Raw genomic sequence first — 14,478 nt, 5'->3', positions numbered from 1 at the left:
ATCTTACTCTCAGTGTGCTTTTCTGACGGGTGGTAAACACGTGAGACTTGCTTACAAGGCTAATTAAAATTGAGGCATGTCTTATTTTACATGTTTCTACTGGATCAAAATAAAATACCGTTTTTTTATCATTGATGTCATGTTCCTCATCTAATCTGTACACAAGTTATTGCTTCTTTGTGTGTTCCGTTTGGCTGGGGACACACCACCCTTCTCAGTAAACTGTCTCTTTTTTTCAGCATGACTGTCTCATTATTTCTGCCTGTGAATGGACTCTTAGCTCTCTGTTTTGTGGTTGTTTATAGCACCCATTAAATAACTACAGGAAAAGATGACACAGTCAGAAATGAGGTAAAGACAGAGGAGACAGCATTAACTGCCCTAAGTTAGTAATAATATGATGTGGCCAGGCTGCAGCTGGAGGGTGCATCAAACAGCGCGGTGGGATTTACACAAATAAGGAGATAGTAAAGCAAGGCAATGTTTCTGAATATGTAACTGTAAATAGCCTGCGCGCATCCATATGTGAGAACTGTGTTATTCTGAAATGGCTTATCTCACTGGCAGGGAAATCTCAAAAAGGCTTTCTCAGGGATGAAGTAAAAGGAACAGTAATGATCCTTAACGTCTCAGACATATGATTATAAGAGATCATTCTTTGGAGTATTACTAAACTCTGCATATGTTCACAATATAAGATTACCAATAATGTTCCTCTGAAAAGGCCCAGCATGGTCTCCTCAGAAAACTATCATGAAAAAGAAAGCCAAGAAGAGAAGGAAGAAGCACACACACACACACACACACACACACACACACACACACACACAAAAACCCAGGGTAAGGACAAGAATGAGATGGAAGTCAGTGCTGGGAGAACCTGGTTTAAATGTACAGGAAATAACCTTGAAAGCAGACAAATCCCGACCCAAAGTCATTAGCACGAAAGCTAATTTTGCACCCCTCTCCTCCCGTCTCCTTTTATTCTCCACCATCAAGCTTGTGGATATTCTAAAGAATTGGGGGTTTTGCAGACTGAAAGAGATGTGAGAAGGACAGGGGAGGGTGATGATTTGAAGGCCACTCTCCTCCAGGATGGAGGGGGAAATGTTTTGGTGCCATCAAATAAACTCCCTACTCCTGGCTTAGATGAATAAACTGCAACTTCATCCGGAACACGCTGGGAGGGTGAAGGAAGGGCGTAGGGAACGCAGGTCTGGAGGAGAACTACAGTGCTGGGGCGAAAACCGCACCCCCTCTTGAACTACAGTTACTCTTTCACAGAGCCTTCCTTTAATTGAATCACAACCACCTGGACTATCCAGGGGAAAAAGGAAGGAGAAGACGGAAGGGAGGGTGGCCAAAAGTACTCTCTAGTTGATCTGGAACGCTAAGGGCTTGCTTTTGTTAACAGGCTTGCACAAATCTAGCTCAGCCCCAAATCTACGGAAATTCCTTGTTTACCATCCTCCTAGGAGGGTCCTAAATATCTGCCTGCAAACTCCAATGATTGGGCGCTTACTAGTTAAGGGAGGCAGCCGTCCCGGAGGGTGTCCAGCTCCAAGGGCTGGCTGCTCTTGGACTTGTCCGTAACTTCCACCCAGTGGTCTTAGTCTCCCCTCGGCTTTGGTACCGAGCGAATGCCATCCTTATTTCCCTTGACCGAGTCCGAGCTGCAGCCCACGGTAGAAGCTGCAAGGGCTGGGCAGAGTTCCAGGCGCGAGGGGCCGAGAGGCGTGAACAGCGCTCCGCGGCGTTTGTCAAAGAAATGGAGCAGCGGCTCCTCTGTGGGCTGGTACATCCCCCTCCCGGGTACACAGCGGGGACATTTGATCTGCAGGGTGATTGATAAGTGCGGGAGAGGGGCCGTCATCCCTCCCTCCCTCCCTCCTCCTCCTGCTCCCTCCTGCTTTGCTTTCCTCCTCCTCCACAGCTCCCTCCCTCCTTCCTGCTGGAAGCGCTGCCCGGCGGCGAGCAGCTCCAGTGGGGATCTGCCTGCCCGGGGGCGCCGCCCGTGCTCGCCGCCGTGCCCTCGCTCGCGGGCCGCGCGGGTCCCAGGCTGTGTCGGCTCCCGCGCCTGCCCGGGTCGCCGATGCTGCGGGTGCCTCCAGGGGAAGCTGCGGGCGGCACGCTCACTGGGTAAGTTCTAAGCACTCGGGAATGCCGCGGCGGCGAGGCGGGCCAGCGGGCTCCGCTCGGCCCCCTGGCCCCTTCTCGGCCATCTCCCCTCGCGGAGGGAACAGCGTGGAAGGGCCGGGAGCCTGCTGCCCAGGACTGCGCGCTGGGGCCACCCTCGCCTCCCACCCCGCCAGGGCTGTGTGGCTCCGGGACCTTCCGCGCGGGCGTGGTCGGGCTCCGGGCGTGGCACAACCCCCGCGGTCACTGCCACCCCCGGGGCGAGGACAGCGCGTGTGGCCGTCTCGGCTGTGGGCCCCCGAGCCCGGCACCAGGCGTCTTGCAGCAAGGGGGAGAGCAGGTAGGGTTGCGCTAGCGGTCGGGGCCCGGCGACGCGGGACTCGCCGAGCCCCCTGGTCGCCTGGAAGCGTCCTTGGGGAAAGGCATTTGCCTGGGGTTGGGGAGTAAGGTGGGGAGAGAAGGCGGCCGCCGGCAGGCAGTTGAATACCCCCCTGTGCCCCCCCCACACACAGACCACTGCTGCCTTGGGGACTCCTGTTAACCCCCTGGTGGGTTGGCGGGTGGCCGAGCGGAGGTAGGCTGCGCGCCCACCCAACTCACCCATCGCGCCCTGGCCAGCGCTGGTGACTGGAGCCAGACTCTACTCGGTTAGATGCGAGGGACACTGACGCCACCGAGTCCCGGTTTCTGCCTCCCTCGCCCCGGCGAGGAGAGGGCGCGTTTGCCTTATTTTAGCGTCCGCCTCTGCCTCCCTCGGGCTCCCAGCTCACCTTCCCACTGCCTTCAAGCCCGCTCTCCCTCGCCGGGTGTTGTGGCCGTTCTTCCCTAGACGCGGGGCCAAATGAAACTTGCTTAAAGTGCTTTATCGGGGTTGAGGCTGATTTGCTCTCTACAACTATGTTTGGGAACGCCGCTGGGGAAGCTCAGGGACGGACTGGAGACTAAGGATTGGTGGGAGGTTCCACGGGAAGATCTGCCACGACACCTCAGGGTCCCCCGTGCTTTTACCCCTAGCTGGCTTCCCGCATTTCCTTCACTAAGGTTGTCAAGAATTTCAAGAGCCCCCAGCTTTCCCAATTTCTTCTCTCTCTCTCTCTCTCTCTCTCTCTCTCTCTCTCTCTCTCTCTCTCTCTCTCTCTCTCTCTGAAATTCCTAAGAAAAGTGTCTGTCCTCAAGAAATATTGACAGCATCATCAATGCTTTGAAGGAAATTACCATATTTGAGAACTAAAACTAATATTTGATATTTCACTTTCAGATACATTTTTTTAAAGAACACATTTAGGTAAAACATCACCACCCCTATTTAAGTTTAGCTAGATAGTTCTTCCATCATTTACCCAAAGCAGTAGTGAGCTTTTTGGAAACCTGCTGGACTGGGACTCAGAATTCCTGGGTTCTGTTTCTAATTTTATACCTTCTTGACCTTAAGCAAGTCAGCACTTTCCCTGGTTGAGGAATGTCCTGTCCGTATACTGAATCTGATTTCAAAGGTCTTGTCCAGCTCTCCTGTTGGCTTCTACTTCCATGAAATATTAGCCTAATTAATAAATGTTTGTTAAATGGATGACTGAATGAGTACACCATATCTCTCTAGGAACTATGTATATGTAATATTTGGAAATATGTAGAAATAAATGCTTCTTTGCTATGAAAGGAAGCTTAATCATGGTCTTGCGCTGCATCACTCTGCTTGCATCTAATGATGCAATTGCAATAGAGGGAGGCCCCCTCCCCCTCTGAGGACAGCTCATCTCAGTGTCACCCTTTGGCATAGAGAAGGACAATGTCAGGCCTCAGAAGGAAAGGATCTTGCCCAAGACCAAGCAAACATTACAGAATGGGGAAGGGGCTCATGATGTCTGGTGCAAGGCTCTTCCCAGAAGGAAAAGGAAGGGGGAAAGAGAAAGCCTGTGGAAAATTCTGGGGGCGACTGCCATAGCCACAGGTTGTTCTAGTGTGTAAGTTTATATATAAAGTGTCCTGAGCCCTTCTTGGGGAGGAAGAGCTTATACTGACAAAGAATCCCAGAACTTGAGTTTATGAGGGAAGAAGGAGGGAAGAAACAGAGGGCTTTGTTTTCTCAAAAGGCTCATTTTGCCTATGTGATCCTCTCTATTCCACATTTGCCACAGCAGTGGGCCCCTGTGTTGCCTCTATCTGCAGCAGGCTGGGCCTGAAGAGGTGGGGAAAGCAAGCTGAAGTATTTCGCGGGACAGGCACATGACTTGCTCCATTCCTTTCCCACTCTTTCATTCCCTCCTTTTCCTGCCTCATCTCCCTGAGAGGTAGCCCCTGGAACTTCCGGGCAATAGCAGACGTTCACATCTTGCAAATGGACTGCACACTGGGAGACTCCTGAGTTCTGGGAACTTAAGGTAACGAAGGAAGGAGTAATGATATGAGGAAAGCAAAAATCCAACCCCTGGCCATTAACAGGGCTTTGGAAAGGTTAACTGAATCTGATTGAATGTCATAGCTGGGAGGGTCCCTATAGTTTCAGTCCGGACTTGGTTCATGTCTCCTCTCTTTCTCAGGAGCCAGTCTTCCTGCCTTGTTGCTCTCTGTTCTCCTAGCTTCCTGGCCCCTGCCTGCAGCCTGGAGGGCTTAGGCACCCTTCCTTGGGCTCCCACTCCCAGCTGAGGCTCAGCCTGGCAGTGCCTTTCTGACACCCACTCCTCTTCTCCTTCCTTTAGGCAAAAAGCTCACGTTTAAATCTCATTATCTGGCTAAGTATAAACCTCTGGGGGAGAAGGGTTTGGTTGTTGTTTATTTCGGTCCATAACCTAAGGTTGAGCTGACTTTCAGAATCCAGGCAAATATCGGGCCAGTCACCACCAGAAAGTAATTCTCTGAGTACTGAAACAAAGCTCTGTATGTAAAACATACATCCCCTGGGAGAACTCCTCACCCTCCTACATAGACACACTGGTGCGCACATTGTCCCCCCCCTCAAAGCATCTGAGCTAGGAGATTGGCAGGCAGCCCCAATCCTGTAGCAAAGAGGCATATCTACAGAGAGAGAGAGAGAGAGAGAGAGAGAGAGAGAGAGAGAGAGAGAGAGAGAGAGAGAGAGAGAGAGAGGAGATCCTAACGGACTTCTGCTTGAGAATCTGGAATGAGATCCCCCGCCTTGGAATGGCCAAGGAGGAAGGGGCAGGTGGAAAAAACCACCAGCAGGGTGCCAGCCCCTTAGCCGGGGCCCTCCTGGAGAACCCCTCTCAAGGCGCCTCGCCAGCCGCTCGCCGCCCGCGGGTTGGAGGTGGAGTAATTCAGAATCAACTGCTGCAGCCGGGATTTGAGCTTTGCAAAGCCACTAGCTGGGAAGGGAAGCATCTGCCCCTCCCTCGCCCAGCGCACGCCCTGGATCCACTGCCTACCCCCACCCCTGTGACGTCACCCTAGCCCTGTCCCGGGGAGCCTGCAAAGCCTCTCAAATTCAAACTGCTAAGCGCACTGCTGCCGCTGCCACCGGATTGGAAGCGCGCACCCAGGCTCAGCCGTCGCTGCTGCCCGCAGACCGGGCCGCCCGGCTCCCCAACCTCCCCACGCAATCGCACCCTAAGTCCGGATCGGCTCAGCTTCCCGCCGCTCCAACCCTCCGGTTCCTCTCCTGCCGCCTGCCGGATTTCTAATTTCTGCGCACCCCCCCCCCACCCCGGGCCAAATTAAATCAACCAACAGAAAGCAGGGCATCCCCCCGAAGCGGCGTCTTCTTTTACCTTGCTCTCCCTCTTTTTCTGAAGATGGTAAAGTACTGGCGGACTGCAGAGGAGAGGGGTCCCGACTTCTCCTAATGTGTGAGTAACCCCCATGCCGCTCTATCTTTGCTCTTCCATCCTCCCCCTCCCCCGCCGCCAGTCCCCTGATTTTCCCACCCCTTTTGCGCAGTTAAAAAAAAAAAAAGTAAAGCAATTTCTGCTGCGAGCGCAGGACGGGGGAGCCGCCCGCGATCTCTCCAAGATACCCCAGGGAAGGAGGAGGTGGGCTGAATTTAGTAGGACAACTCGGTTACTAATGACTCCGTGGCTGGCTGCGACCCGCCGGGAAATCAGGTGCAGGCATGAGTGTTGGGGGACGCTTGTGTGGGTGAGCTGGGGGCGGGGGAGGGAAGAGAAGAACCGCTTTGAAAAACGCAGTGATTTCATTCTGCCTTGTGGCCCACTCCCCGCATTCTCCCTCCCTCCCACTCGGCCCCCTTGCTTTGCCATTTTAATCGGGCTTCCTTGTTTCTTTCTCCCCGCACCCTGCTCTCTCCTGCTCCCCCCCCCCAAGGTTTGCCTGTAGGTACCAGAGCTGACACCGACGGTGCCTAAAGATGCTGAGCGGCGTTTGGTTCCTCAGTGTGTTAACCGTGGCCGGGTTCTTACAGACGGAGAGTCGCAAAACTGCCAAAGACATTTGCAAGATCCGCTGCCTGTGCGAAGAGAAGGAAAACGTACTGAATATTAACTGCGAAAACAAAGGATTTACAACTGTCAGCCTGCTCCAGCCCCCTCAGTATCGAATCTACCAGCTTTTCCTCAATGGAAACCTCCTGACGAGACTGTACCCAAACGAGTTCGTCAATTACTCCAACGCGGTGACTCTCCACCTGGGTAACAACGGGCTGCAGGAGATCCGAACCGGGGCATTCAGCGGCCTGAAAACCCTCAAGAGACTGCACCTCAACAACAACAAGCTCGAGGTGCTGAGGGAGGACACCTTCCTGGGCCTGGAGAGCCTCGAGTACCTCCAGGCTGACTATAATTACATCAGTGCCATCGAGGCAGGGGCATTCAGCAAACTGAATAAGCTCAAAGTGCTCATTCTCAATGACAACCTTCTGCTGTCACTGCCCAGCAATGTGTTCCGGTTCGTCCTGCTGACCCACTTAGACCTCAGAGGAAACCGGCTGAAAGTAATGCCTTTTGCAGGTGTCCTTGAACATATCGGAGGGATCATGGAGATTCAGCTGGAGGAAAACCCATGGAACTGCACTTGTGATTTACTTCCTCTCAAGGCTTGGCTGGACACCATAACTGTCTTTGTGGGGGAGATCGTCTGTGAAACTCCCTTTAGATTGCATGGGAAAGATGTGACCCAACTGACCAGGCAAGACCTCTGTCCCAGAAAAAGTACTGGCGACTCCAGTCAGAGGGGCAGCCATGCTGACACACACGTCCAAAGGCTGTCACCTACAATGAACCCTGCTCTCAACCCAACCAGGGCTCCCAAAGCCAGCAGGCCACCCAAAATGAGAAACCGGCCGACGCCCCGGGTCACCGTGTCAAAGGACAGGCAGAGCTTCGGCCCCATCATGGTCTACCAGACCAAGTCCCCCGTGCCCCTCACCTGCCCCAGTAGCTGTGTGTGCACCTCTCAGAGCTCAGACAATGGTCTAAACGTAAACTGCCAAGAAAGGAAGTTCACTAATATCTCCGACCTGCAGCCCAAACCTACCAATCCAAAGAAACTCTACCTGACGGGGAACTATCTTCAAACTGTCTATAAGAACGACCTCTTAGATTACAGTTCTTTGGATTTGTTGCATTTAGGAAACAACAGGATTGCAGTCATTCAGGGAGGTGCTTTCACAAATCTGACCAGTTTACGCAGACTTTATCTGAATGGCAATTACCTTGAAGTGCTGTATCCGTCTATGTTTGGTGGACTGCACAGCTTGCAGTATCTCTATTTAGAGTATAATGTTATTAAGGAAATTAAGCCGCTGACTTTTGATGCTTTGATTAACCTCCAGCTACTGTTTCTGAATAACAACCTGCTGAGGTCCTTACCTGATAACATATTTGGGGGCACGGCCCTCACCAGGCTGAATCTGAGAAACAACCATTTTTCTCACCTGCCTGTGAAAGGCGTTCTGGATCAGCTTCCAGCTTTTATCCAGATAGACCTGCAAGAGAACCCGTGGGACTGCACCTGTGACATCATGGGGCTAAAGGACTGGACAGAACATGCCAATTCCCCTGTCATTATCAACGAGGTGACCTGCGAGTCTCCAGCTAAGCACGCAGGGGAGATACTGAAGTTTCTGGGGAGGGAGGCTATCTGTCCAGAGAGTCCCAACTTGTCAGACGGAACCATTTTGTCAATGAATCATAACACAGACACACCTCGATCGCTTAGTGTGTCTCCCAGTTCCTATCCTGAACTCCACACTGAAGTTCCACTTTCCGTCCTAATTTTAGGATTGCTTGTTGTCTTTATTTTATCTGTCTGTTTTGGGGCTGGTCTATTCGTCTTTGTCCTGAAACGCCGAAAGGGGGTGCCAAGTGTTCCCAGGAGTGCCAACAACTTAGATGTAAGTTCCTTCCAGTTACAGTATGGGTCTTACAATAGCGAGACTCAGGATAAAACGGACGGCCACGTCTATAACTACATCCCCCCACCTGTGGGGCAGATGTGCCAAAACCCCATCTACATGCAGAAGGAAGGAGACCCAGTAGCCTATTACCGAAACCTGCAAGAATTCAGCTATGGCAACCTGGAGGAGAAGAAAGAAGAGCCAGCCACTCTTGCTTACACTATAAGTGCCACTGAGTTGCTAGAAAAGCCGGCCACACCAAGAGAGCCTGAGCTGCTGTATCAGAATATTGCTGAGCGAGTCAACGAACTTCCTAGTGCAGGACTAGTCCATTATAACTTTTGTACCCTACCTAAAAGGCAGTTCGCCCCTTCATGTGAATCTCGACGCCAAAACCAAGACAGAATCAATAAGACCGTTTTATATGGAACTCCCAGGAAATGCTTTGTGGGGCAGTCAAAACCCGATCACCCTTTACTGCAAGCTAAGCCGCAATCAGAACCAGACTACCTCGAAGTTCTGGAAAAACAAACTGCAATCAGTCAGCTGTGAAGGGAAATCATTTACAACCCTATGGCATCAAAGTATGCTGCTCCAAACTGTTGGAAGCACCGCATTTGTTTTTATGTTTGTTTGTGTTCTCCCCTCCCCTTGCGTCAATGGGGGACTTTGAAAATGTTTGGGGGATGGGGTGAAGCCATGATACTGCTTTTTCGAGCTTTCCTTTAAATTATTTCTCTCTTGCTCCCCTTCCCCCCCTTTCCTCCTTCTCTTCTTAGGAATCATCATTGACCATGAATGTTTCTACGATGCATTTTTTCATATATTTTGTTTATGGTTTTGTTTCTTTTCTTCTTTTATTTTTTCCAGTGGGGAATGGGAAGAGGAGATTATAGTGAATGAAGACAGAGTCAGCAGACTTTTCAAGTGAAAATGGCTATTTAGTGTATTTTGTAGAAGATCTCCAAAGATCTTTCGAGAACTATAAATTCTTTTGTAAATAATGATATGTGGTATTTCCATCTTCAATTATCGGGTGTAGCCAGTAGGCATCACTGCTTTGTGTTAAAGTGCCTTTGCACTTTACGTACATTACTTAAATGTTGCTTTTAGCTTCGATAAATTGAACATATTTTAATGTGTTGTATTTTTGAAATTAAAAACACCGTAAAATAGATCTAAATGTGAGCTATATTAAGTCAACGTACAATTTGCTTGAGTTGTTGAAACCAGCCTGTCATCAAATGATTCTAGGTCTAGGGCTTCATAAATTTAACTGTAAAATATTTCCTTTCCTCTGGATTTGTTCTCAGTGATTTTATTTAAGTCAACTAAGGGGATTTAACAGTGGACTAGAGGTAATAAACCGCCTCAGTTGGGATTAGTAATTCATTAATAAAATATATTTAACCCAATATCAGAGTGAATTGAACAATTAATGCCCTTCCGTAAATCATTATTTTACACTAACATGGTCAGTGTTTTAGATTATTTTTCTAATTAAGAGTACATTACACAACTTGTAATATATTTTTTCTGCATTAAATTAGATATTTTTATATATTTAAATGACAGAGTCTGTATTTCTAACTTTTTAATTGAAATTAATATTTTTTCTGCCTATTGAAACATTTTCTATAAACACACACCAGTAGAGGCCGCCACACACCTCATTTAATAAAGACATATGAGCCATTAAATACCTTGAAGGAAGACTTCAAAGGTGAGATTAAAACTTCCCAAGTAAATTCTCTGCAAATTCAAGGCAGCAGAGACGAACGCATACGTTACTTTCTTTTAGGATTAACGTTTAGACTCGGAATCCTTCTCAATTTTCACCATGTTCAGAGAAAGCAGGTTTTCCTCTTGAGTTTATCGGAGTGTTAACAGGGTGCTCTCGAATCATATACTATTTGCATCTCCAAATTGATTAAGAAGTACCTAAACCAAGAAAGTAAGCATCTTTTTTTCTTCTGCCTTCTTTAGGCATGTGTTACTTGATTTTTTTTCCCTTGTCGGTTTGAGCGAGCCTTTTGTTTTGAGCATTAAAATGATTTTAACTAACCAAGTCTATATAACGTTTATGAAGCCTTATTAGCCTGTAAGTAATTTTTAGATGCAAGCATTATTGTGTGATTTAAACAAACAGCCCTTCTTTACAACAAAAAATAGTTTTGTTTTGTCTATTGTAAATCCTTATGCAACTGGGATGGTGATCTGCATATAAAGTAGTCCAGCTTTTCAAATCCTTATTAAAGCAATTGATGGCGTCTGAAAGGAGCACACTGTTTCCTTTTCATAAATAGGTTACTGAACATAATAACCCTTTATTATCATGTGGAGATTGAAGTGGATCCTCATAACTTACTTTTAAAGCTTTAAAATGACGAATAGTATATTGTCTGTCACTATAAACAATTCATGTGATAGGCTTTCAATTAAAAATTACTTAAATCCAAATTATTTGGATGAATGACTGGTGCAAAACAATTTTTTTTTAACAATAGAAGGTAATTGTGTCTATATAAATGTAAAGAAATGCCTCCGACAGCCTAGAATCTCTGAATATCTACAGTGACAAGCTAACGTGTTCATTCTTTGATTAGAGATCATAACTCCTATTTAAATCCATTAGATCAAAATTGAAAACGATGGCCTGAAATGATCTACAAGAAAGTTAATGTAAAGAGATTTCACAGAAAAGGAGTTAGAGTATTATGCTAGCTGAACTTGGAGATAGCTCCTGGAAACCACTCCTCTTTGAATGAAGTATTTATATATGAGTTTCAAAAATCCTCTTGTGGCTGCTCTCATTTGGTGCAATGACAAATACAGAATACTGAGGTAGGTATTTGGGGAAGCGATTATGAAGGGAAAATAACATACATATTCTATTAAGATAGTTTTCAGGTTTAAACTATATGACCAGGACTATTGATGTAGCGATACTACTTCAGCATTTGTTCTTATTCTCCTGAAAGTAAAGTCATTCCTGTAAAATGCCATTATCCATAGAGAAACTAATTCATTCATTTTAAATACAGATACTTTCATATTCATTTAGTTACATGATTCTAAAGAGGCCTCCTGGAAGAATTCAGATTCATAAACTCTCCTACTTAATAATTATGGTTTAATTCTAGATTCTCATGCTTTTTAGATCTCTACTTTATTTGTATTAGGTTTGAAAATGAAATCGTTTGAATTTGCTCCAGATTATTTCGTTTAAAGGCATAATATACCATATATTTTGAAGCTTTATTTTCTAATGCAATCACAAACACTTTATGTTTATTAACTTAACATCCCCACTGACTACGTATTGTTTTGCTTTATCCACTCAAGTGCTTTCAAACATATTTTATTTCAGGATTTTTATTTTTATCTCCTACAGCTGGATTTTGCTATTTCACTTTTATTTCACATGCACCTTATAATGGGTATGAGCATCCGCACAGGGAAATGGTTGCAGCCAACAGAATGTGATCTCCCCTGGCCCTGCCTGGAACAGATCTATGTCTGGCCCTACAAAGAGCAAATGGCAATTCCCTTGGATGCTAGCTCTTAATTAGTTGCTTTCACTGCTTCTGAATATACCTGTGGCAAAGTCTGTATCAAAACACTCAAAAGTACCATTTCTCAGTCTGGACACAATTGCCAAGAGTCTAATTTGGTTCTGGACATTGGTCAACTTGTGTGCCTTGTGAGTTCACTCCAGCAGTTTGATGAGGAAGGAGATTACCCTTCAATTTACTCTGCTTTGTCCTCTGACCTCTAAGGTGATTTTGTTTTTCTACGTATCTCCATGTCATCAAGGGCTCAATATTTTATGGATTTTACAAAAAGTGTATAAGGAACAAGAGAGAGGTTCTGGGATTTTTCAGACTGGGAATTCATTTTGATTGGACGCATTTTGGAAACACACAGGATTGGAGGCTAGAGTGAAGAAAGCCTTCCAGGCAGTTCTCCCAATGCAGTCATTTCTTCAATCAGTGAAGAAATAGTTATTGAGTGCTTGCCTCCTAGATGCCAGGCTCTATGTTGTACGCTGAGGGGGCACAAAGGTACAGTAGACAGGATCTCAGGCCCACCCCCTCACCCACAGCGGTGGAGAGCTCAGTACTAATAAAGGATAGGAATGACAATTGCCCAGAGTAAATAGTGGGAACATGGAAGAAATGTAGGAAGTTGCGTTTTTTTAAAGGTGATGCTGTGCAATGAAGCATGAAAACTGTCATGTCTTCAATAGACTAGCTATAGTGTAACCATTATTGACATCTCTTTAGAGTTACACAGGTAAAAAGGAAAAAAACCCACTAAAATAAAATAAAACAAACTTCTGTAGAACAAGGCCCAACAATATGGCCTGAAGGTAGCTATATATGTGTGCTGTCTAAAGATCTACAATTTAAAGATGAGTCCCAAAAATGTAAATACAAAATCACAAATGTACTTTACTGTTCTGGACTATCCATGTTTTAGAGGCAATATTTACTTTATATTTCAGTGGCTTAAAAGATCACATTTTGGCTTAAGTGTCTTTTACCAATACAGTGTGAAGGCACTTACTTCAATCCTGAGAGAGAAAATTAAGTACTGTATATAGGTGTACTTTGCTTCTCACAATGGTTGTGCAAAAAGTCATGCGTAAATTGTAGTTTTGTAAATCAAATTGTATTTTAAATGCATTAGGGGAGCTGCCATTTAGAGGAATCTTGTGAATCCTTTTATAAAGCAGAAAAGCATTTTATAATACAAATAATCATTCTCTAATTTATCTGTTTTGTATATTTGGATTTTCAATATTGACTTTGCTTAAAACAGAGCCCACCTGCATAATAAGAGTGTATTTTGCCAATGCTGCTTGTGCTACCAGTTTCTTGGTTGCTAAGGGCTTATACTTGAAAATCTGCTGCAGTTTTGTGTGAATTGAGCTATCAAGCGATTCCATGATGGTGCAGTAGCATTCCTGAACAGTCCAAGTAGGCAACCCATTTCAACTTAATTGAACGCAGGACTCTTCTGCCCAGCAGCGTCTCCTCTCAGATGTGGCCATGTTTCATTAGAGGGTAGAGTGACTCCTGGCTATAAAGTGCTCAGAGTCACAGGTTTTATAATAAATATGTTATTATGTAAACATATTGAAGTGCATGTGTGTTAGAATTTTTTAGCAGTATTTTAGCTTGAAAGTACTTGTACAAATACTGTTAGATTTAGTTGCAAATAATTGTTCTCAAGTTACTGGAATAAATGGCAAATGAAACAAGCTCTCGTGTAAATAGATTTCTGTGCCAAACAGTGACATTGTTTCAAAAAATAAATGTCATATTTTTGGGCTGTTAATAGGCAAAATGAAATATTGGAAATGTGATCAAATGATATTGTGTTTTATTGGATAAACTGTTTACACAGTTATTTTATGCTGTAGTTAGCTTTCAGTTAATAAATAAATATTCACTAAAAATGAACACTTGAATTAGAAAAATTCTTCAGACTCTTAAGAGGAATTAATTGCAAAGTATTACTGGAACCATCCTCTTTGACTTGCTATGTGCTCTTCAAAGGTTTACAAATTAAGGTTTCTCTTCTTTATATGATCATAATTTACATATGAAGGGTCAATGAGCTCTTTAAAAACAGATTAACACTTTTCTTTGAATGTCCATTAGTATCAGACTTGTAAAAATCAACAAAAACAATTCAAACAGAGACGTTTCTTTAGGAATTAAAAAGTCTACTGATTTCCCACTCTCCCCACCCACACCCCACCCAACTAGTTTTCACCATAATGTTCTAATACCACAACTGATCTAATAAATTTATATTTTATAAAATAGGAGACAGATTTACATGCAAATCCAAGGAATAGCAATTATGAATTCATTAATGGAGATACTATTCCCTAGATTCCCAAGACTAAAGCTGAATGAGACTGGCAGGGGGCGGGGAGGTGGATTTGTTGCTGTCACTGTGGTTATGTGACAACAAAGTTACTTCAGCTGTTTGCATTTGGTGGAACATCAGACTGTATCTGCCAG

General features: G+C 45.6%; 1 protein-coding gene across 6 annotated transcripts; it reads left to right on the top strand.

The window, feature by feature from the left end:
• The first annotated feature begins 1,964 nt into the window (after positions 1 to 1,964).
• SLITRK2 (SLIT and NTRK like family member 2) lies at positions 1,965 to 13,893 on the top strand. Of its 6 annotated transcripts, none has more exons than XM_081043839.1 (3): positions 1,965 to 2,139; positions 5,883 to 5,936; positions 6,070 to 13,893. In XM_081043839.1, the coding sequence occupies exon 3, from the start codon at positions 6,455 to 6,457 to the stop codon at positions 8,990 to 8,992; it is 2,538 nt and encodes an 845-aa protein (XP_080899965.1). In that variant the 5' UTR covers positions 1,965 to 2,139; positions 5,883 to 5,936; positions 6,070 to 6,454; the 3' UTR covers positions 8,993 to 13,893. The 6 variants fall into 6 exon arrangements, with proteins under 6 accessions (XP_080899965.1, XP_080899968.1, XP_080899967.1 ...); XM_081043841.1 differs by lacking the exon at positions 1,965 to 2,139 and adding an exon at positions 2,150 to 2,476 and having other exon boundaries at positions 6,412 to 13,893; XM_081043842.1 differs by lacking the exon at positions 5,883 to 5,936 and having other exon boundaries at positions 6,412 to 13,893.
• The last annotated feature ends 585 nt before the right edge of the window (positions 13,894 to 14,478 follow it).

Source organism: Rhinolophus hipposideros, assembly GCF_964194185.1.
Source record: "Rhinolophus hipposideros genome assembly, chromosome: X".
Lineage (NCBI taxonomy): Eukaryota > Metazoa > Chordata > Mammalia > Chiroptera > Rhinolophidae > Rhinolophus > Rhinolophus hipposideros.
The sequence above is the reverse complement of the archived record's forward strand: the minus strand, read 5'-3'. Positions and strand labels throughout refer to the sequence as shown.

What these genes read in the sequence shown, in the direction of transcription:
- SLITRK2 (XM_081043842.1), top strand. Translation starts at nt 6,455, where the DNA reads ATGCTGAGCGGCGTTTGGTTCCTCAGTGTGTTAACCGTGGCCGGGTTC.